The sequence below is a fragment of the Myxocyprinus asiaticus genome, chromosome 16 (assembly GCF_019703515.2).
Source record: "Myxocyprinus asiaticus isolate MX2 ecotype Aquarium Trade chromosome 16, UBuf_Myxa_2, whole genome shotgun sequence".
NCBI lineage: Eukaryota > Metazoa > Chordata > Actinopteri > Cypriniformes > Catostomidae > Myxocyprinus > Myxocyprinus asiaticus.
This window is the reverse complement of record NC_059359.1, coordinates 18,598,026-18,623,442: the sequence shown is the minus strand read 5'-3', so window position 1 is coordinate 18,623,442 and position 25,417 is coordinate 18,598,026. Positions and strand designations below refer to the sequence as shown.

Sequence of the window (25,417 nt, the reverse complement as noted above, 5' to 3'; positions counted from 1 at the left end):
TACTCTGATATGTATCTATCATGGCCATTTTACATTCACAGCTTCCTACTTCATACATTATGTGACAAACAATTACATTTTACATAAAAAATGCACTGAATGCAATGGCACATGGTTCATTGTGACATTATTTTGTAAAGTTGAAGATATTTAGACTGTGTATACTTTATATAATCTATAAGGTTTACAGAGCAGTACTCACCTCTGCAGACCACGTTGAGGTGCAGGAGGCCCCAGGAGGGTCACTGAGCTCATACAAAACCGAGTGGTTTTTCAAAACTTGAAAACAACAGTTCATGCTTGAATCATATCCCTTTATCTGGCAGTTCAAGATCAAAAGAAGATATATGAAGCCTATATGAAAGAGAAAAGAGTGTGCTATCTGTTCAATCTTCGTGTGTGTGCATACATTTGTGCAGAGCAATTATCAATGCATTGTAGTTCTGAATAAACTGGTCTTACGACCTCTAGAATATTACACAATAATGGATTAGTTTATACTCTGAGTAAACAGGAAGTCTCAGTCAAGGATGGATTACCGACCAGGCCAATGGGGCCAGTGCCCAGGGGCCCTTGAACACCAGGGGCCCTTGACTGCCCGGGGGGGGCCCTGGGCTTTAAGGTTGCGCGATCCAGTTTGGCGAGCCCCCCTGCTTGAAAACCCATCAACAAAGAAAACGAAACAATTGAGCGCTACATACACATGAGATCAACACCCTCAACAGACTTCGCAAAACACTATTTGTGTGCCATATACTCATCTTATTTAAGTAATCATACAGGCATGTACAGAAGAATCCTGACCCAAAACATTAGTGGTGCGATCAAAAGATGTATTTGACATCTCTGAAAGGAAATAAAAGAGGCAGTAGTTAGTAGCTAGCAGCTACCGAACCAAAAAGTAGTGCTTTCAACTTTGTTTACCTTGTTGGAGTGAGAGATTGAGAGTGTGATTTTTATTGTTTTGTTATTTGGAGGGAAATTTACTTGGGTGATGTACATCGAGGCAGTAGTTCGCTATTCAGTACATATGACATTTAGGGTGGTTTCACATATAGTACGTTTGAATTGAACCAAACCCGGTTCGGTTAAAGTGAACCAGAAAGGGAACCAGCCGCAAATGACCTCAGTGCTTTTGGTGTTCACAATGTAAGTGGACTTTAAAGAGGACCCAGTTTCTGGGGGTGGGGAGGGGGGGTCCTTTTCACATTAATGTGGTCTCAGACCCCTTGTTCACACCACAGCTCCTTAAGAACTCAGACCCCAATTGCAGCTAGGGCTGTCACGATAATGAAATATGGCTAACAAATTTTCATAAATAATTATGATTATTATGATAAGCAATTATCATACTTCTTAAGGTTCACGTATGCTTATTAGAGATAGGCCTACACCTTAAGTAGTCATTTGTTGATGTTTGACTTGAAATCATATAATAAAATGGGGCTATATGATTACTTTTAAGGCTTTAAAAAATATTGCATTTTTCATAAAAAAATTATTGCACAGGGATAGAATAATCATATTTTATATGTTATATAATTTAAGAAACCCAGACAACACCGCCAATTATATTACATTATGCAATGGTAATAATGTATACTGTATTTCTGTCCTAAATTCTTCACTCTCTCACATTATGTTAAGGCTCTCCGATAAAACCTACAAGCCCTTATTTCACATGAAGGAAAACATTTGATATTCTATGTGCATTTGAAAATGTGTTTCTTTATCATCTTGAGAGTAATGGAGCAAGCAAGCATCTCCTCCTGCGTGTCATTTACATTGTGTGTATGAGCCAAGAACATTTGCCATTGCTCAAATTAAATTCAAATGAAACTATAAAAATCCTCACTTGTATATTCGTGGGAGTTTGGCGCGAACCTCCGTAGACGGTACACCCATCGGAGCACTTTAAAGCGGTTCATTTTATCACACTGCTCTGCTCACGCTGCTCAATTTAGGTGCTCAAATAATACAAGAACGGAATATGAGACATGAAAACATGTCATGGTAATCATGGTATATCTATATTCGCTTAAAATTCTCATATGTGGAATGGAATATGAAGTATGTAATGCAGCTATGTATGGCAAGCCACGAGGTACTTATATCACTTTCATTCGCTCCATAAACGTTTACGTAAAGAAAGAACGGAATTTAGCATGCAGTTATAGCATGTAGATTAACACGAAAATAAAGTTTATTCAAAACAGACATTGAAATAAAAACAAAGATTCTTCATACTTACAGGTGTCGCGAAATTTCAACTTAACATTCATTGGGACTAACTGGGATAGTTGTAGACGGCTTCGAAATGATTCACAGATTAATTCAAAAGGTCCGTTGACATTAATGTTGTTTTACAAATAGGTCGAATGAGACGCCAGCCGGTGTTCTCCTGGTTAAGGGTGTGGACTGTTGTAATTTGAGAACGTGCTACGTTTTATCTGTTAACGTAGTTATAGGCTGGCTATTAGATCACCGCGCGTGAGTAAACAGGTTTTTGTGGTTTTCTAACCTAATACATATAAGCATTACTGAGGAATCGCATATGTGCAATGGTCATAGACCTACAGTAAAAATACTCTATAATAACGGATAAAATCATTGTTTACATTTACAAGAAATATCTAAAAAGATATATTTACCCAGTCACAGAAAAGTAGTGTTATTTGCTAATATGTTTAAAACTTAAACACAGACATCACAGTTTATTCTGTTTCTGCTCAATGATTAGACATGAACCTTAAACTTAAACTGTTTTAATGTACAATTAAGCCATAGTGTAGCTTGCACAGTGTAGTGAGTTGAAAAAAAAAAGGAAAAACATTGAATATGTGATACAGCAATGACACCGTGGGTCCTGTAATGGTACATAGGCTTGTAAAAATAACATCACACTGTCTGGAGGAAACTATTTAGAAAGAAAGAGAGAGAGAGAAAACAAGAAAATTATTAAGTGGCCAAAGTAAATAAATGAAAGCTAAGAGGAATGCAAGGAAACCTAGAGTAGAAAAAGAGCATGAAAGGAAGAAAAAGTGAGAGAAAACAAAACAAACTTGTCAGGCAATATAGAGTTAGTAGTTGTAAAGAAAGAAGAGAAAATATTGAGAAGGAAAAGACTTATGAAAAGAAAGCTGACAGGAGATAGAATGAAAGGGGCAGAATTAGTTGGAAAACAGTTGGAAAAAATAAGAGAATAAACTTTTAAAGCATAGTAAGACATAGCAAAGCCAACAAAGAGAAACTGGTGAGGCAGAAATATTTTACAAAGTGAAGAAAGGCCTAAATTAGGGTAATAGGTAAAAGAGAAAAACAATTATTGAATGCAGGCAGGAAGAAAGAAAATAAATGGATGGAAGGGTTTAAAGACAGGAAAGGATAGAGTGATGGAAAGTTCTGAACTAAGAAAGAAAGATGTAAAGAAAGAAGGAAGACTTTCAAAGGAAAAAAGAAGGAAATGGAAACATGGAAAAAAGAAGGAAGGAAAAAAAGAGTGACAGAAAGTCCTGAGAAAAGAAGAAAAAAGGATAGATAAAAACAAAAGAAAGAAAAGAGCTATAAAAAGGTACAGAAAGAGTTCGACAGTTCACTAAAATACTTTAAATATTCTGCAAAATAAACCACGTTTATGAATCAGTTATCAATTTTGAATCCAAAATGACCTAATGTAGTCAGAAATGCAATGTATAAATCTGATTTCTGTCTATAATCACTGTGACTTTATTATTAAATATAAAATATCTAATTATATTACTAAAGAATAAATATATAAATAAAAATAGAGAGAAAGAAAGAAAGAAAGAAAGAAAGAAAGAAGTAAAGAAGACTGTCGAAGGAAAAAGAAGGAAATGGAAAGAAGGCCAAAAGAAGGAAGGAAAGAAAAAGTGACAGAAAGTCCTGAGAAAGGAAGAAAAAGAAAAAAGATAAAGATAGAAAAGAGCTATAAAATGGCACAGAAACAGTTCTATAGGACAGTTCACTAAAATACTTTAAATATTCTGCAAAATAAACCACATTTATGAATCAGTTATCAATTTTGAATCCAAAATGACCTAATGTAGTCAGAAATGCAATGTATAAATCTGATTTCTGTCTATAATCACTGTGACTTTATTATTAAATATCAAATAACTAATTGTATTACTGAATAACTAAATATATAAATAAAAATAGAGAAAGAAAGAAAGAAAGAAAGAAAGAAAGAAGACTGTTGAAGGAAAAAAGAAGGAAATGGAAAGAAGGTCAAAAGAAGGAAGGAAAGAAAAAGTGACAGAAAGCCTGAGAAAGGAAGAAAAAGAAAAAAGAAAAAGATAGAAAAAACAAGAGACAGAAAAGAGCTATAAAAAGGCACAGAAACAGTAGCAATGTATAAATCTGATTTCTGTCTATAATCACTGTGACATTATTATTAAAAATCAAATAACTAATTAAATAACTTTGATAATGTAAGTTGTGTCTTATGTTTAAAAAATAAAAGTGAATTCCTTTTAATACATTTAAGGCTGATTCCCTTGGTTAAGAGTACTACAGGAATTTCAATAGAAAATCGCTTTGAACTGCATTTTCATGGAGGACAAGCCTTTAGATAGCTAGAAAGAAGAAAGCCTTTGAAAGCAGACAGTAAAGGTAAGTAAAGCACATCTGATGACAAGAAGCGTGAAAAGAGTAAGTGAAAACTAAAAAGTAGATTAAAGATGAAAATTAGGTTTTATTACTGGAGTAAAAACAGAATTTGAAGCAGCAGACAAGGAACAGAGAAAGGAACAAGAACAATGGGCCATGATACAACAAGATATTACAGGAAATGAGTAAGAGGGGCGTTGAATTTGAGAGGAAAGCACCAAAGATTTTTGTAGACTAAAACATGCAAGCAAGCCATCCATAATGAAGATATAGAAATTGCCCCATTGGAAAATAGTGAGAGGTTTGCAAAAGAATAGAATAAAGAGATATTTAGAGGTAGATTGTATTGAGAGAGAACAAATCACCCACACCAGTGCCATTGCTATATCTCACAGTATTGCATTATAATAGCTGATAGCTGTAAAATTACACACACTCAAAATACACTCCAACACACCACACACACACACACACACACACACGCGTGCACACACACACACACATCAACACTCACACACCAACACAAACTCAAACCTATACATACTAGACAGGTTCAGTGTTCTGCATATTTCACTCTGGGGAAAGTTCCAGATATAATATGTCTATGAACATATTATATTTCATTATTCAACCCAGATTTTGTACTAACATTTTGTAACAAAATGACACTATTTTGTAATCAATATCCTCATTGTAAGGCCTACCATATACCTGTGAGGCTTTGTTAGCATATTACAATTCTGTAACTGCACCATTAAAGGGATAGTTCACCCAAAAAGGAAAATTTTGTCATAAAGTGTGCACACTTTGTTCCAAAACCACTTGATTTCCTTTCTTCCGTGGGACACAAAAGGAGATTTCAGGCAGAATTTTGGGGACTTCAGTCACCATTAACTTTATTTGCATCTTTTGTCCATACAATGAAAATGGATGGTGACTGAGGCCTAACAATCTGCCTAACATCTGCCTGTAAATCTGTTGGTTTCATCCTAAAAAAGAAAGAAAGTCATAGGGATGAGTAAATGATTACTGAATTTTCATTTTCAGGTGAACTATCCCTTTAATAGTATCAGTACATAGATAATAACAACATCTTCATCAGCTTGACACTGTGCTTCTTTTAAGCAAGCATGTGAACTTTTGTTTTCTCCCATTTTTTCCCTTGCATTCAGACTTAAATAAAAGTCCATAAATATAATTCTTAATGTTTTCAGGCTGAATTCATCTTTCCGCAATAAATAGCAAAGTGTCAGCCGCATTATTTACAATCTCAAAGTCAAACAGTTCCTCAGAAGTCATGGTTCACATAGGAAAAGAGCGTCTAGTCATTGTCAGCAACAGACAATTAAAAAGGAAGTGTGTTGCAGTCACAGAATAGTTTCTGTTCAGTATGGAGTGAAGCGGTTGTAGCCCCCACGGTACAAACTTGCCTGATTTAAAAAAAAATAGAACAAATCAGACATTCTGACCATACATGCTGTGTAGAAAAACAATACGGTATAGCACTGCTATAGATTTGGTAATGTTGCATTTCAGCTATTACACTGTAATTTACCATTGTTCCAACTCCATAAGATGTTGTGGGTCCCACTGAGTGATGGTAGGGGTCTGTTGCTGCGGCATAGACTCTCCCATATCTTAACAAATAGAAAACAAACAAATAAGCATATAAATTAGTGAATTATTCATACTATCTCACTTAATTAAATCATTGTAATGAAATACAATACAATAAATAATCAAATAAAAATTCACCAGTATTTGTCATATTGCACTGTGTGAATTCAACAACTTCAGACCAAGCTCTTGGTGTCTTTAAAATAAGATCATATGCAACAACAATTCACTGAAGTAACTGCACACTGAATTCACTGGTGAGCTTAAATTAATAGTTTACCCAACAATTAAAATTCTGCCATCATTTACTCACCCTCATGTTGTTCTAACCCATATGACTTTCTTTCTTTGGTGGAACACAAAATATTGAGTACAATGTTAATGAAAGACAGACAGCCTCAGTCACTATGCACTTTCACAATCTTCATTTGTGCCCCATGGAAGAGAAAATCAGATATAGGTTTGGAATGACATGAAGGTAAATAAATGATGACAACATTTTCATTTTGGGGTGAACTAATCATTTAATACTGGCAGTGAGTTTCAGGTTTTGGTTCAGTTCTTACCCATCACTGTATGTGGCTGTTGCAGCGGCTGAGGTGGACTGGGCCACTCGATATGTGGCTGGATATCCTCCCTAAAGACAGGAAGGGTACACTATTGCATTACATTGCTATTCATTTAGCAAACACTTTCACTTGGAGTACATTTTACCACCGGGACAGTCCCCCTGGAGCAACTTGGGGCTACATGCCTTTCTCAAGGGCACCATCCCTTTCAGGGTTTGAAACTATGATTTTGGTTACCAACGCAGGTTTTTAACAACCAAACCACACCACAGTTTCAGTATACACTGAAAAAAGTGTTAACCTGTAATTGTTGCCTGAATTACCTATTTCTACATGATGTAACCCAGAAAAATTACTTTTGTTGGTGTAAACTCATATTCAGATTAAATAAAAAAATAAAAAATAATAATAAAACCATTTAATTTAGATGTTACCACATGAAGCACATTTAGGTATCCTGACAATTTTTTTTTACAGTGTATAGTGTAACACATCGAGCTCTATTTTCATGAACGTGCAAAGCGCTACGCGCTAACACCGTGCCCAACGTCTTATCCAGTTTTTGTGAGTGGGAGTGTTTGAGCTATCTGTGTGCAAACTGTGGGTGTATTGTATGGTAATGAATTGACACAAAGTGCAATTAGCTAATTTCCTGAGAAATATGTCATTGCGCTAAGACGTTTCAAAAGTAGGTCTTATCTCAGCGCAAAGTTAAACTCAGTTCCTGCATTTGCTGTTTGGAGAGTCCACCAGCAGATGGTAATAAAGTTAATTTCTAAACTCTGAAAATATAATGGAACATCAAATTATGTCCCTGACAAAAGCTGTTTTATTAAATAAAAATGTATTCGATTTGTGTTAAACTATCTATATAAGTCATGGTTTATTTTTCAGTTATTATTAATGTTATGTTTATATTAACAGTTGTGTTTATGATCTAATTTGTATTGGTATTTTCACAGTGATTTTTAAGTCAATGCAAAAGGGACCAGTGGAAGAAGTTGGAGAGATGTTTGGATTTGGTAATATTTTTTGAACACTTCTTTATTTTGATTATATTTTTGTTTCGTTTAGAAATATTTTTGGTTTAATTGTTTCAAGTTTCAATAAATGAATAACATTTTTCAAAATCAAAATTGATCTGTAGAATTGAAGTGCGTGCCGATACAATCACTGTAAATACTAGCCATGATTTGTGTGTCAGTGGATGAAAATGATTAATAATACTAAATGCCTGGGTATACTTTCGGCATTCTGCATCGGATTGCACCCAGCCGACCGCATCGCCTTTCTTAAGGCCCAGGTATACTTCATTTTGGCGCGTTCCAAATCGACTCGCGCCCGGTCGACCACGTCGCTTTTCTGAGTATACTTTTCTGTCTGCGAACGAATAGAAACGCGTTTGACTCATGTGCACTACAACTGCATTGTGACACCCTTTTAGAACAGTCAATGGCCAACACATGCGCAGACGATGCGCACAGACGAGGACCAAGTACACGAGTCAAGAAAATATAGGCAGCGCGCGGTCAAGCCACACAGCTGTGCTGATGATGCAATTTGCGTCACACATACTGTATGTGACTGCTGGGATCCACAACACGCACACCCGAAGTATACTTTGGCCTTTAATATACTTTTCTGACCACGAACGAATAAGAACGCCTGTCCGCTGGCCAAGAAAATCTGGGTGGCGTGGCTGTGCTGTTGACAAAATTTGCATCACACATACTTTGCGCGGAGCGATCCACAGTGCGGACAACCAAAGTATATTTTGGCCTTTACATTCTCTATAATTTAACGCAGCCTACAAATCCTGACGAGAACCACGTTTTCCATGCGTACAAAAGGAGTGTGTCACTGTCAAAGAAAAATGCCTGACATTCAACAAGGACGCAGTTAATGCATAAAAGAGGTAAATCCATATTTCTATATTTCTAATTCATTACACAGTCCATTTACACTACCAACTTTTTATGAATGTGTTGTCTTTGTTTATATCACTACTGACAGGAAATTGACTAGATAATAGGATGCAGACAGTGGAATATCCAGAGAGAAACCTCAGAATTATATTGCACTTGACCCAGCCTATTAGCGCTTTGCGTGCGTAATTTCGCCAAACCCACTTGCGCCTAGAATTAGCACATTATTGCTGGAAACATGATGGCCATGTCCACTGACTTTGAGCTTATGACTTATGGCAAAGCGCTGCACTTAGCGCTAGTGCTCTTAAAATAGGGCCCTGTAGTGTAAAAGGCTTTAATTTTGTAAAATCTAATTGTGTAATACAGTGACTGGTAAACTTACATAAACCTCAGCACTGTACAATCCATCCTGATATACCACCCTGCAAGAAAAAGGAAAGTAAAAAATAAATTAGTCCAACTTAAATTGTCCAGTCTTTTCAATTAATGTGATAAGATCAGTGATAAGATGGCCATTGAGAGAGAGAGAGAGAGGAGAGAGAGAGAGAGACTGACTGACCCTGGATAGGCTGGTAATGCAGCTGGTGTGGCTGCTGCTGCTGCAGCTGACCGGATGGTATTGTAGACTGCTCGACCACGCCCACGGAGGGCAGAACCTCTGTAGGCCAAGGTTGGCGTGGGCATAGGATAAGGAAAGCTGGTGACTATTAAACCAAAAAAGTGTTGAAATATTGATTAAAGCTGGACAACCAATTCTCACAAAGCAGGGCATATTTTCATATGATCTGTGAGTGAGATAAAGTTAAAAATATTTGGCTTGCTGTCCATGATGGAGGCCGTAAATACCGCCTGGACTACTTACTTAATGAAGACTATAATGTTAAAGCGACAGTTCACTCCAAAATGAAAATTGTTCTTTCTTTTATGGAGTTGTACATGGGGAACTGTCACTTCAGTGATGTAATCAGCTGTTTAAATACCCTTTGTATTGTGATTCACAGGATTAGATGAACATGACAGTTGTCACAGTCTGTCTCCATCATCTTCTTCAAGGACTCTTATTTTGAAGTTCTCCCCATTTCCCATAGTGCACTGCCCTCATCACTTTCTGTGTTTCTTATTATCCTCACCTATATTCCATTCCCTCATTAGTTCCTTTTGTATAAATATCCTCTAGTTTTATCCAGTCCTTGAAGTGTTACGTTGTGTTGTTAATTTGTGATGTTAAGCTTTATAGTTTGTTCTACCCCAGTGTTTGTTCTACACCAGCTATTGTAATTAAAGGATTTAAAGACTCTACTCCTGCATCTCCTCTCTTCCACTCGAAGACAACCACCGTTACAACAATATTAGAAGAATGTGCTCTTCCCAAACTTTTATAAAATTAGGATAAGATACCCATACCTGTATAAAGTTCAGGAGCATACATCGCTCCCATTACTGGATTGATTTTCCACCCAGCAGCTGCACGAACAGACACATATAAGTGAGGGTGCTGAATTAGTTAGGAACATTTGAAGTACAAAAAGAGTGATGCACAGTACAAAAGGGAATCATTTCATTTTATGTTATCAAGAAAATATAAATCTACTACACTCTGGAGTAACTAAAGTTGTCAGAGGTTTTTTATAGAGAATATCATAAAGCTCACTGTTCACTAAAGGTGTCTGGGGCTTCTTTGTCACCACCCTCGCTGTGGCGTTGTTCACCTGAGAAGGAAAGTCATTTTGTTGTTCGGGAGACAGTAAAATGGGGCTACTCTGTTGAATAAAGCAACAGATCACTCCTATACCTCAATCTTCCTTCCCTCAACGATCGTTCCGTTGAGCTTCTCTCTCGCTTGGTCTGCTTCCACTGCACTCTCGAATGTCACAAACCCAAAACCCTAAAGAAAGTAAACGGTCTCAAATTAAATCTTACACCTTAGAGAGATATTGACCAAACTCACAGGCTACAAGCAACATACTCACCTTGGATCCTCTCTCATTAAAGATGATCTCCACATCTAGAATCTTGCCAAATTGCTGAAAAGCGAAAAATAAAGATTTAAACAGATGTCATCAGGGACGTGCTGTCCATTTAAGTAAGGTGCTTACCTAACAGAAGGATGAAAAGAAAAATTACACTATGAAATGTTTAAATATAATTGTTAATATAAACTACTGTTTTCGTTCAAATTCGTCATCTTTCATGTCAGTTGAGCAGCACAGACAGTTATTCATTTATTCGCTTTGGCGCCACTCTCAGGTATAAGCACTTTGTTTTGCTTTCTCTGATTCAAAGCATTGTTTACCGCCCTTTCATTCAACACTGTACTTTCATTCAAACTGAATTACGCCCGCTACTACAAATGGCCAAGGTAAGCACGCTTACCTAAATGAGTAAGCCAATCAGAAGCTCCTTCCTTCAGTCACACTATCTGATAGGCTAGATTTTAGTTTCGTCAACACGTTCAAGTTCATGTAACTAATGCGTTATTAAGCGTTAAAATGGATATCAGCAGTGTAAGCATCGAAGACCTACTTGGATTTGGCAAGAGAGGCTATCGAAACTTCAACTTCGACTTTAGGGAGATGTTCATTCGCAAGGACAGATGCATGGATTTTGTGTTCAAGTAAAGGCAAGTTAATGTATTTACTAAAAATCTGTGTTATTGATACTAGGTCATAGATACTAGGTCATAGATACTAGGTCATTGTTTCTGGTTAGTCTGAGGCTATGAAGTGGTGATCTGGCAGTCATGTCCTTCTTGTGTTATGTCTGTTTTATAGTTCTAACGTTAGGGCGTAGTGTCTGTTTATATTATAATATAATATTTATGTTGTTAAGTTAAGGAATGTAGATTGTCATGTCTACGTTACATTTGCCTTGTGCATTCAGGTTAAGATTGTTGTCTTTGGTGATCAGATTAGTTAATTGCTGCTGTCCTTTCTAGTGGTTCTGAACTGTGGGAAGAGTGACGTGTGAGGCCTATGATGTTGAAACTAGTAACTGGCAATCTTTTCTTTTTCTTTTTGTTGTATGTCAAAACAAGCTCTTCTGACACTATAGTTCATTTAATGATTTAATGGACATAAACATGCAGTAGCGGTTCTAGCTTGTATGGCGCCCTGGGCAAAACCTGCTTCATCCCGCCCCCAAAGTTGTTGGTGGGGGGGGGGGGGGTTGCCTCGTGCCGCCCCCCCACAAGATGCCACCCTGGGCAACTGCCCATGTCGCCCATGCCTAAATTCGCCCCTGTAAACATGCTCGGCTCAATATATGACAATCTTTAATTTGTGTGATATGAGCAATCAAAAAACAATTTGGTCATGTTCGCCACTGTGACAGTTGTTTCCATTGATTAGTAGTTTCTTTGTTTTTACGCACTTTTAAATGCCAAAATAACCCAATTAAGTAATGTATTACATTTGATACAACTATGGATTCTCTTACCCCAAACATTTGCCTCAGGTCTGGGTCACGAAACCTAAAAGGGATGTTGGACACGTGGAGTCTTTTGGGTTGGGCCTTACCAGCCCCCTCCTCCTCACTTCCACTTCCTGTCCCGCTCCCAGGTACCACAGAAACATTAAGAGACTGAGGGTCAGACGTCACTGGAGCCAAAGAATCATCCTGTGTGGGGAAAAAGAATTAAAAGACAGGGAAGGGAGAACATTTTGTGGTAGAAGGAGATAAAGTAGAGGAAAGAAACAAAAGTAGACAGAGTGAGAAGGAAGGGAGAGAAAGAGGTAAAGAAAAAGTTACAGAGAGAAAACAAAAGGAATTTATTACACTAACAACTAAAGATTTTATAACATTTAAAATTAGTGCTTGTTGGAAGGTTTGTTCTCAAACATATTTCAGCTATTTTACAGAAATCTAATATTTTATTGGGAGAACAACAGTTTTTATAAAGTGACAACAACAAAACGCAAATGAGCATTCCTCATCCAGTGATTCCTCTCAAGCAAATGTGAGGACATGTGATCAAGTTTCTATTTTAGTGAACTGTCTAAGTACATGCCTGTTAGAAACAGAACTAAAAAAAAACCCACACACTTTGCATTGAACATAGAGCATAATCATATTTTACTAAGAGTAATTAAAGATAACAAATTGGAATTACTCAATAACTTGTAATTTTCTGAGTACTGCATATTACAATACCATAAAAACCACAAAAATGTTTAATGCATGATACATAGCATTTCCTATTCCACTGCTTTTAGATTACTGTGAATACACATGCAGATCAATAGGAGTGTTTGTGCTTAAAACTCAACACATCCACTATCCCACAATGCATCAAGATGCCAGTTTGTGTCTGCATAGCCTACCTCACTAAATGCCATAAAACTGTTATCATCAAAAAATATATTAAGCAGTCAAAAAACATTTATTAAAAATGTTCAGAAGAAAAACAGCAAAAAGCACAAAAAAAAAAAAAAAAGAGAGAGAGAAGCAGTGCATAGCATGACATTACAAATGAATAAAGATAAAAGGGAAAATGGTGAAAAAGACCAAAAAAAATTTGTTGGTAAAAAAACAGGGGTAACACTTTACGGTAACACTTTACAATAAGGTTCCATTTGTTAACATTAGTAAACAACATAAGTTAACATAAACTAACAATGAACAATACTTATTAAGCATTCATTAATCTTAATGTTCATTTCAACATATACTAATACATTTTTTAAATCAAAAGTTGTATTAGTTAACATTAGTTAATGCACTATGAACTAACAATGAACAGTTGTATTTTCATTAACTAACATTAACAAAGATTAATAAATGCTGTAACAAATATTTATATATATAATTTATATATATATAAATATATAATTGTTTATTCACGCATTTACTAATGTTAAGAAATGGAACCTTATTGTAAATTGTTACCAAAACAGGAAATGTGAGGGCAGGGCTGAACAAGTGAAGTGAATCTCAAAGCATTGGAATAAATATTCTGCAGATGATAAAAATGGTCATTAGAATGAGCCATGGCCGGAGTGAATAATAGGACAGATAGAGTGATACACAGTACTGCAAAAAAGTTTTGGCACATAAGATGCTTCACAAAAACCTTTGTCTTAAGATGGTTATTTATATCTTCAGCTTTAGTGTGTCAATAGGAAATATACATTTTAGACTCCCAAACATTTCTTTTGCAAAAAGAATAGAATAGAATAGAAGAACAGGGAGCCCTGCAACAGATGGCATGGTCCCCACAGAGCCCCCCACTGAATACTGAGTCTGTCTGAGATTACATAAAAAGACAGAAGCAATTGAGACAGCCTAAATAGATAGAAGAACTGTGGTGAATTCTCCAAGAAGCTTGGTACATCCTATCTGCCAACAACCAAGAAAAACTGTATCCAAGTGTACCTATAGGAGAATTGGTGCTGTTTTGAAGGCAAAGGTGGTCACACCAAATACTGATTTAGCTTTCTTTATGTTTACTGGTCTTTGTATGACATTAATTGATAAATGAAAACTATTTATGGTATTATTTTTGAAGACATCCTCACTATGCAACATTTACCCCAAGTGCCTAAAACTTTTGCACAGTACTGTATGACCATATGTTATGATGGTAGAAGAAGCTGAAGCAGTAAGGCAAAATCGCCATTTGGATGCTTGGATACTGCTTAATTCATCCAGTAAAGGGCCAAGGGAAATAGAACAGCTTTAATCTGAGCAGAGGAAATGGTCATTTCATCAAGTTCCCTTCCACTGGTTTTACGAAAGAGCTTTAATTTCGTTTTTTGTAGACTTTTGACTGTAAAAAGTCAACACTTGACAATGCTTGATATTGAAACTATATAAATTATATAAGATGTAAGTTATTTCCATTCTTAATGAATACTATGGCCCCAAAAAAGTATTTGAACTTTCAGCCAAATGTATGAATATCTTTACATTATGTAACAAAATAACAAAGCAAGGGGCATTTAATTTAAATAAACATAGCAAAAATACACGTTTGTTAGGTTTCAAATGGTAAAACAAAAACAATTGGACAATTGTATTTGGACAATTTTTGGTTGTCAAACTTAGTGGAAAAGTGTTTAAATAATTTTTGGGAATATTGTATTGAAACTTTATTTCTACAACAATAGCCTGTCCCTCCTTTTGAAGTAATCTTTGCATAGTACAAAAAAAAAAAAAAACAGAAATAATAACCTAGAACAAAACTCTTAAATGTAAGCACAAAAAGAAAAGGATAAGTATACCTAAGAGAAAGTTATTCACTCTAGATAACATTTTACTCATGTGTGGACACTGCAATGCTAATTTTAGATACCGATGACATTGTAGAAATTAATTATTCACAGTCAGTCATGATTTATTTAATTTATGAGTTAAAGTGTCCAATAAAATGGCCGTTACTGAGATTAAGAGAGTAGTATTTGGCTGGTCATGTGATACTAACATGGCAGCCCACATGAGGGGTCCCTCTCCATGTAGAATAAAACAGCTTTTATAAGGTTACTATATGACTGGAGTCTTCATCTCATATTAGTGCTCATGATTTTACACGTTTCAAAATTACAATATATTTCCTTAGAAGTGAAACTTTTTTTAATGAGGAAAAAATTACTGAGTGCCTCTTTAATGTTCTAATGATGGAAAGAGAAGGAACCGAGTGAACCCCAAAATAGAAATTGAAAGATAAAAATGCAACAAAGGGGATTCAGGCAGCTTATGCATTTGACATATAACTTTTAAAGGTCACCTTTTTCCAGTACAACACTCAAGAACATTGCTATTTTTGGCAACATTCAACCAAGATTGCAAAACAGAAATGTGTATTAATAAGGAAGTAAGAGACACGGCTAGAAACACACATATAGAGAGCTTTACGCACACACACGCGCACACTCAAACACGCAAACAGATCATGGTTATGGTTAACTCTTAGCTTGGCCGGGCTGATTGGTAGCTGTAATGCCTACAACAGCAGGTGTCACACAGGAAAAATTGTTGAAATATTATCATCATCACATTCATCCAGAGACACAGGCCAGGGAGGGGAAATTCAGTGAATGATATAGGGAGGGTGTGATGGGGGAAGGTATGTGAAGATATCACGTCACGATGCAGAGTGCTTTTCTGACTGGACCTGGGATAAATAGTTGAGGGGGAGGGGTCATCCCGCCTGATTTCCCCCCTCGACCCCTCCCTCCATGGCGGCGTCTCATAGTCCGAATATCTGGACCTTGTAACTCTGGTGCTCTCTAGTAATATAAGCAATGTGGCCACAAGAAAAACACTTCAGTAACATGGTGTGACAGAGGAAAATGAGAACTAGTTGCTTAAGCCTTTTCATAACACATGTATGTAATAGATGATAGTAAATACAACTCTGAATCCTTTACACAATTTCCTCAGCACAAGTACTCTGCTGTTACTTACTGTAAAATTTTATTTTGTTGTTTTTTTAAATTACACTCTGTAATTACTGTATACTATGAGTCATTAGCTAGGAATGGTTGCAATAGCCAATATTTCAAGAAAAAGATGTATTTCTGTATTACAAATCATGACTGGCATCTCATTACCGGTCACTTGAAAAACATTAGTTTGAGGTAAAATTCCATAATGTCTGGTGCATTGACCACACTGCAAAACCCAACACATTGAATTATTTCAAATGTATAGAAACTGTTAACAGAATACATTCCCTTCATTTAAGTTAACCAATTAAATTCATTGCAGAATCTCAGCCTGACTCCCTTTACAAGATGTAGATAACGATATAAGTCATATTGCAGGGTAATTCATTATATTAAATGGGAAAAATGTGGATGATGAATGTGAATAAGCTCCAAAGTAAATGTGGAATGAAATTAATTAGTTCCCAAGCATTAAGATTCTACAATCATACAAACAAATCACTGGCTTTTTCTGCTTAAAGGGATAGTTCACCCAAAAAATTCTCTCATCATTTACTCACCCTTTACCATCCCAGATATGTATGACTTTCTGTCTTCTACTGAACACAAACAAAGATTTTTAGAAGGATATCTCAGCTGTGAATGGTGTCCAGAACTTTGAATCTCCAAAAAGCTAATAAGGTCAGCATAAATGTAATCAATGTGACTCCAGTGGTTTAATCCATTTCTTCTGAAGTGATCCAGATGGTTTTTGGTGAGAACAGACCAAAGTAACTCCTTTTTTTTTACTTTACACTGCAACTGTCATTGCAATCTCTAGGCCCGATCATGATTTCAAGCTTGATTACACTTCCTAGTGCTTGATGCATGCACAAAGCGCTAGATGGTGCTATAGGAAGTGTAATCGAGCTTGAAATCATGATCGCCAAAGAGACTGCTGTGAAGATGTACAGTGAAAAAGGAGTTATATTTTGGTCTGTTCTCACACAAAACCAACTGGATCACTTCAGAAGAATTGATTAAACCACTGGAGTCGTATGGATTACTTTTATGCTGACTTTATCTCCTTTTTGGAGCTTTTGGAGTTCTGGTCACCAATCACTTGCATAGTATGGGACTATAGAGCTGTGATATCCTTCTAAAAATCTATGTTTGTGTTTTGCAGAAGAAAGAAAGTCATAAACATCTGTGATGGCATCAGGGTGAGTAAATGATGAGAGAATTTAAATTTTTGGGTGAACCATCCCTTTAATAGCACAGCTTCAAACTACCTGGATAATTCTACATAAAGAAAGCAGGAGGAAAAGAAAGATAAGGGAAGTTTGAATTGGTTTTACACTAACAAACTTATACATTTATCTCTGTGGTGCCCGAGCCAGTTTAATTCCCATAAATGGGCAGGGAAAGAAGGGACATGTAAAGAATATACAGATATTTATAGCCCACACAGGAGATCCCAGATGCCCAAAGCATGAGATTATATACCATCAGCCTATAAATATTCTTGACATACATTCTCTGATGCATGTACATAGACTACTATATACACGTTTTATGATTCTTATTTTACACAAAATAAAGTAATGATAAGAGCAGTGGGACAGTGTTTCCATGTTTAAAATGAACATTTTTAAAACTCCATTATGTGGGTCTTATACTGCCACAAAGCAGTCTGAATTTCTCTCTTCCGTGGAACACAAAAGGAGAATGGGAAAACAATGCAATGAAAGTGAATGGTGACTCGGGGTAACATTGTGCCTAACATCTCTTTATGTGTTCCATGGAAACAAAGAAAATCGTAGGTTTTGGAACAACATGAGGGTGAGTCAAGGCTGGAAGAATTTTAATTTTTAGGTGAACTAAACCTTTAAGATTATACTCTACTCTAAAACATAAAAAGACCTTTAGGTAACACTTTCTATGAAGCCAATATTAATAATTCATTGTAAAGGAATAATAAATGCATTATAACGCATTCATGCTGTCTCACAATACACCTTATAATATGTTACAACTTCTCATAAATAATTGTAACTACAATTATAATACAGCCATAACATAAACTTTTAACATACAATACATGTCGGGCTTTTAATATATATATATTTAAAAAAAAGAATACAATACATTTTGAGAGATAAATAAATTTTTTGTGTTTCCCAACAGGGCGTCATTTTAGTGGAACAAGGTCTAATTATTCATGCGATTATCTAATCAGCCAATCGTGTGGCAGCAGTGTAATGTATAAAATAATGCAGATAGGGGTCAGAAGCTTCAGCTGATGTTCACATCAACCATCAGAATGGGGAAAAATGTGATCTCAGTGATTTAGAACATGGCATTATTGTTGGTGCCAGACAGGCTGGTTTGAGTATTTCTGTAACTACTGATCTCCTGGGATTTTTACATGCAACAGTCTCTATAGTGTAAAGAGAATGGTGTGAAAAGCAAAAAACATCCAGTGAGTGGCAGTTCTGTGGGCAAAAATGGCTTGTTAATGACAGAGGTCAGAGGAGAATGACCAGACTGGTCTAAGCTGACAAGAAGGTGACAGTAACCCAGATAAACACGCGTTACAACAGTGCTATGCAGAAAAGCATTTCAGAACACACAACACGTCGAACATTGAGGCGGATGGGCTACAGCAGCAGAAGACCCCTCTGGGTACCACTGCTGTCAGCTTATAACAGGAAACTTAGGCTGCAGTGGGCACAGGCTCATTAAAACTGGAAGTAGACGATTGGAAAAACATTGCCTGGTATGACAAATCTGGATTTCTGCTGAGGTACACAAATGGTAGGCCCACTGCAGCCTCAGTTTTCTGTTCTTGGTTGACAAAAGTGGAACCCAACGTGGTCTTCTGCTGTTGTAGCCCATCCGCCTCAAGGTTTGACATGTTATGCATTCTGATATGCTATTCTTCTTACCACAATTGTACAGAGTGGTTATCTGAGTTACCATGGCCTTTCTGTCAGCTCGAACCAGTCTGGCCAACCTCTGTTGACCTCTCTCATCAACAAGGCATTTTCATCCACAGAACTGCCACTCACTGGTTGTTGTTGTTGTTGTTGTTTTTCCACCATCCTCTATACACTCTAGAGACTGTTGTGCATGAAAATCTCAGGAGATCAGCAGTTTTAGAAATACTCAAACCAGCCCGTGGAACCAACCAAGGATGCCAAGGTCTAAATCACTGAGATCACATTTTTCCCTATTCTGATGGTTAATATGAACATTCCCTGAAGCTCCTGACCCATATCTGCATGATTTTATACATTACACTGCTGCCACACGATTGGCTGATTAGATAATCACATGAATAAGTAGATGTACAGGTGTACCTAATAAAGTGGCACAGGCCATATATATATATATATGTATAATACATTATGATTTCTGCAGATAAAATTTTATTATACGTATAACTATGATTAGGTATAAAGTATTATAGTGTACTATAATTGTGGTGAAAGTTATTTATGTGATGATATAAGATATTATAAGGTTTATTATGAGGCATTTCAATGCATTTATAATGCCTTTACAATGCATTATAAATATGGGCTTCATAGAAAGTGTTACCGACATTTATCATCAACTGTTTTGACCCATGTTGATCTATTATCATCTGATCCAGTAAATTAATTGAGGAAATAATCAATCACATTTTTCTTACCGTGTTATTAGCAGTTATAGACTGCATCCCGTCATGTTGAGAGCCCTGGTAGACTCTTAACTGGTGATGATCTGAATATTCTGAGCTAGGATGGGCGGGGTTGAAATCAAGGGGTGGCAGCCTGGCAGCAGGTGTGGGTGGGGCTTGACCAGGTGGAGGATATGAAGGGGGTGGGGCATAGATCTGAGGAAGTGAGGGGTCGCCATTGCCTGGCCCCGCCTCTTGGACGGTGGCACCCTTTAATGAGACAGAGATGCTGTTTACTAACGATAATGTTACTCTCCATGTAAACTGTTATTTATTACTTGGTAAAATGATAATTACAAGAATAATGCATATTGTGATTAGACAGTTGAAATCCCTTATTTAGGGTTGAACAAAACTTAAAAGCTTGTTTTTTAAGTTTTAAGAACTATGTAAAAGTTACAGAAACATAAGGGATTGTTGATAATTAATCTGATCTCATTGTTGATGTTGTAGAATTATATATGCAATCTTATCTCACAATAATAACAGCTCATTATTCCACAAAATCACTTCTGGAAGATACTAAAAATGTAGTGAAAGGAATTGCTTAATAGAATAGATAAAAGTGAACATATACTGTACATTTTCATATATGTTTCATATACATTTGAAAAATAATCAGATCATCAAACAAATAATTCAGCCCTAAATTTACCTAGAATAAAGAAGACAACATATTGGAACTGCTTTGTTTGCAGAAATACATCCTGTACATTGAACCACAGATCATAAACAATAAATGACACAGCTAAACAAAGACAGTCTTAACATACTGATAAAGACACAATATATATTAAATGAGTATAAATGAGAGGTCTCACCCCTTCAGTGTATTCTGCAGTCAGCCCAATACTCTCCAACAACTGACGCATGCTTAAATGCAAGGTTTTCACCCGCCCACCCCACCATAATTCCCTCAAACCCACCAATCGCAGAGCACCAAACTGGTCTCAAGGGGGGTCTTTACGCCAGCTGTGTTCATTTGTTCTTGTCAATCATCTACCCATTTAAAGTTTGCACTCAAACAAGTTGGAGCTTTTGTTAATATTTAAGTTGTTAAAGTGGTCTGTGATATAGTAAAAACATTTGAAATGAAATGTTTAAGTTGCATTACACACACACACACACACACATCTCTTCCACTATTTTTACTCTTTATCAGCTGTTTCACCCAGCAGAGAAGGTAGAGTAAATTTAGACTTCACTGATAAACTTCGACACAGAGATAAAAACTGCTCTGACTGCTCGTATCATGTTACAGAAGGGCCTATTTCTCATAATAGCCATTATTCAGCAATGTGATATAACACAATTACTGTTAGGACTGTAATCACCATTCACAAAAACATGACAGCTTACTTCCATTCACTTTTTTTTTCACAGGAGCAACTTCACACCCATGTCAGGATTTTGAGGCTTAAAAAAGATGTTGTCGAACTTGCAAACTGACACAAAACAGTGTGCTGACTCCAAACTATTGCTGTCAAAATCAAAGTAAAATTTTTTTACAAAAGAAGTAGTAACTGAGTAAAGGTTAATCGACAGAATAACTGACTAGTACACACAATGCTATCTGGTATAGATCTGGTATAAGCAGTAAAGATAATGTTTAACCATTATATATTGGTTAAAACATAGACCACTAGTGCATGCAAGGTTTAAATATTGAGATCTGAACACAAACGTAAATTATTTAACTGTTCGGTTTCCCTTCCTATCTCTCCAATTAGTTGCTTAAAGGGATAGTTCACCAAAAATGTAAATTCTCTCATCATTTACACACCCTCATGCTATTCTAGATGTAAATTTCTTTCTTTCTCCTGCTGAACACAAACATAAAGACATAAAGATATTTATAATAATATTTAATCTCTGTAGGGCCATACAATGCAAGTGAATTGGTACCAAAGTTTTAAGCTCCAAAAAGCACATAAAGGCAGCATAAAAGTAATCCATATGACTCCTGTGGTTAAATCTATATCTTCAGAAGCGATATGATAAGTGTGTGTGAGAAACAGATCAATATTTAAGATTCCATTTTTACTTTACAATCTCCTCCCTGCCCAGTAGGTGGCGATATGCACAAAGAATGCGAATCGGCAAAAAAAAAAAAAAAAAAAAACTGAAAATGAAAGTGGAGATTGATAGTAAAAAAGGACTTAAATATTTGTTTCCCACACCTATCATATTGCTTCTGAAAATATAGATTTAACCACTGGAGTCATATGGATTATTTTTATGCTGCCTTTATGTGCTTTTTGGAGCATCAAAGTTCTGGCCAACTTGCATTGTATGGGCCTACAGAGCTGAAATATTCTTCTAAAAATCTTTGGTTTAGTTCAGAAGAAGAAAGAAAGACATGTACATCTGGGATTGCAAGATGGGGAGTAAATGATGAGAAAATGTTCATGTTTGGGTGAACAATCCCTTTAATGGTTGCCTTCCTGTCAGAGTATTTAAAAAACACCTCTGTAATATCTTTATCTTTTTACATTGAGAAGATAAAATGTCTAAACTTTGTCAGGCACATTTACTGATACAGGATTACTTCCCCCTCACACACACATACAGCCACTTCAGCTGTCAAATTTAGGGTTAAAGGGCAGAGGCGGGATGCCAGGTGCCTGATCGGACAGCTGAGGGATCATTTAAACACACAGCTCTAGTTACAAAACCTGCCTATGTAGTCTATACCCACTTATTATAAGGCTCTCTGGAATACTTGATTCTGGTTGGTCAATCGTCGTTACCTCTGCTTCACACTTCAGATCGGGTTCCTGATCAGCATGTTGGGGTTTATTTTGCAATAGTGACTGATTTACTTTACATTGTCAAATTCATATTCACTGTCCAATCAACAAATAGACATTGATGATCCATTTATACACACACACACACACACACACACACACAAAAACCAAACTATAGAATTGCAAAAATGTGTCCTAATCATGCTCCAACACAAGCATAACTATAAAAATATCTTAATCTATAAAATTAAACTATTAAACATACATATTAATTAAGCAAATAAGAGAGGTCTTAAATGTGCCTCAGGATCACCTACAATTCATCTGTTTTATGTCCTGGTCTTTAGATTGCTCACAGTAATCTGTCACTGTCTTTCACTTTAGATAAAGTCAAGAGGTAGTCAAGACTCTACATTTATTTCTATGTCTGTAATCTGTGTTTATGTATGGTGGAATTTATAGTGAGAGGAACAGACTAAAATACAGTGAGTGTGACTGATAGAAAAAGCAAGCACACACCATTTATCAGCTGTCCTGGTATTTTCTGTACCACACAAACACATACACACACTAAACCTGTTTTCAACAGGCTACCTCGCAGGGACAAATATAACTAACAGCAGGACACAATGTTCTTCCTTGACAGTATGAAACACATTAGATGTCCTCTCTTCTGACCCATTAGAGGATGACCATTTAGTACATACAGAAGTTTAATGGTGGCTAGTGATTGGATGAGTTATCCAACATTTTGACTGAAAGTTCACAAGGAAATAGCTAATAGGAAATAGCTGAATCCTCACAACATTCCCATTTAAATAATAAAATGTAAGCAAAATTGTTACTTTTGCATCATACTGGATGTTGTCAAGGCTTGAAAGGTGACATATAATGACAGTAGCAACATATATAATATATATATATATATATATATATATATATATATATAACCACGTCTGGTTATGGGAAAATGTTAGATAACTCATCCAATCACTAGCCACCATTAAACTTATGTATGTACTAAATGGTCGTCCTCTAATGGGTCAGAAGAGAGGACATCTAATGTGTTTCATACTGTCAAGGAAGAACATTGTGTCCATGTATGCAAAATTGTTACTTGTGAACCACATTTAACTAATTTTTTGCATCATACTGGATGTTGTCAAGGCTTGAAAGGTGACGTATAATGACAGTAGCAACAAATACAGGAAGGACAGATGTGTGAATTTTTTTAGTCACAACATAATTCCCATATTTCCATTTCTATTATTCCATAGTTGTGATGACTTTATTATTATTCTAAAATGTGAAAAAAAAAGAAAAAAAAAAAAGAAAAAGAAACATGAGTAAGTGACCCTAAACTTTTGAACTTTATATATATACATATATATATATATATATATATATATACATACACTACCGTTCAAAATTTACATTTAGTATATATAGTGTAGTGTGTGTATATATGTATATATAGTTGTTGCCTTCATTCTCTGTGATAAAAATATGCATGTATGTATGTGTATACACAAACTATTCCTGAGAGATAAAGACAGAAGAGACAGAAAGACAAGAGAAAGAAAGGGACATGGTTACCTGTACTATGCTGGGGTAGCAGGTAGCTGTCTGGGGGTAAACAGGGAGTCCGTAGGGCTGAAGGATCACAGTAGGGGAGGACAACATGGTGCATAGCCAGAGAAAAGGACAGAAAAAAGGAAGAGCTAAAAGGGATGGGAGACAAAGAGGAGTGCAGGGGGAGATAGAGGGGAAGGATAGCTCTCTGAATCAAGAAAGTAGGAACCAGACTGAGAAAGTTTAGGATCCAAATGAAGGTAGAAAAAGATCCAGGGGTATGAAAAAGAAAGGAAGAGAAGTGGGTTGCTCTGAAAGCTGGCGTCAAGACAAATGACAAGAATTAAAAAAGGGCAAAAAATAAGACCCCCTCCAAATGTAGAGAGTGCCAAATTAGTCTGTCGCATGAACAGCAGAAGAGATCAGTACTAAAAAAGATCTCTGGGGGGCACAGCATGTGTGTGTGTGTGTGTGTGTGTGTGTGTGTGTGTGCGCGTGCTTGAGTGAGTCTGTTAGAGGGTATATTTGATAGACAGAAACAGATGCTCAGTTTTGTGTTACCCTCTTTTATAAATAATCCTTTCCTCCTTTAGTTGTACTGGTATAGCTAATAACAATTCAATAGGGCATATTAACAGATTAATACTGAATTTAGTCTGAACTGTGTACCCAGTATATTTTTTGTAAATGTTTTAAAATCATTGAAGAAAATGCACACAGATGTTTCTCATAATATCTCACTAAAATAGATACTAGCAAGTGTGAGCTACATAAGAAGTCTAAAATGTAGACTCACAGATGCTCTATTGGTCAGGCCAAGGATCTGTATTCATACTTTTTTTTTTAAATATCTATGTGCTTACATACATTTTTGTCTGTTTTGTCTATGTCTTAACCTTGTCACAAACATTTCAAAACCAGTGTATCCAGTGTGAGCTATGCAAATAACAACAGGAATGTTTACATAGCTTCGTGTTTTTATATTGTCTGTAATGTACTTGTAACTGGATCTGAGCCTCGTCACAAGCATTTTCATGCTAGTGTACCCTGCACAAACTGTTCGAATGACAAATTAAATGTACTTGTTTTTACTAAAGTTCTGATTTAAAAGGGATAGTTCACCCAAAAATTTTAATTCTCTCATCATTTACCCTCATGCTGTCAGTCATCGTTGTTCTAAGGACTCTTATTTTGAAATAGTTTTTGTCTTGTCATTAGTTTCCCCCAAACTACATTTCCCAGGATGCACTGCCCTCATCACAGCCAT

At 36.2% G+C, this 25,417-nt stretch overlaps 1 protein-coding gene across 2 annotated transcripts; it reads right to left on the bottom strand.

Annotated features, from left to right (window-relative positions):
- Nucleotides 1-2,749: 2,749 nt before the first annotated feature.
- LOC127454038 (RNA binding protein fox-1 homolog 1-like) lies at nt 2,750-24,441 on the bottom strand. Of its 2 annotated transcripts, none has more exons than XM_051720965.1 (12): nt 24,175-24,441; nt 19,802-20,038; nt 12,179-12,358; nt 10,714-10,767; nt 10,536-10,628; nt 10,395-10,452; nt 10,148-10,207; nt 9,303-9,447; nt 9,126-9,165; nt 6,813-6,883; nt 6,185-6,266; nt 2,750-6,059 (listed from the first exon to the last, which is right to left on the bottom strand). In XM_051720965.1, exons 1-12 carry the CDS (start codon nt 24,259-24,261, stop codon nt 6,015-6,017), a joined length of 1,152 nt encoding a protein of 383 aa, XP_051576925.1. In that variant the 5' UTR covers nt 24,262-24,441; the 3' UTR covers nt 2,750-6,014. The 2 variants fall into 2 exon arrangements, with proteins under 2 accessions (XP_051576925.1, XP_051576926.1); XM_051720966.1 differs by lacking the exon at nt 24,175-24,441 and adding an exon at nt 20,650-20,757.
- Between the last annotated feature and the right edge of the window lie 976 nt (nt 24,442-25,417).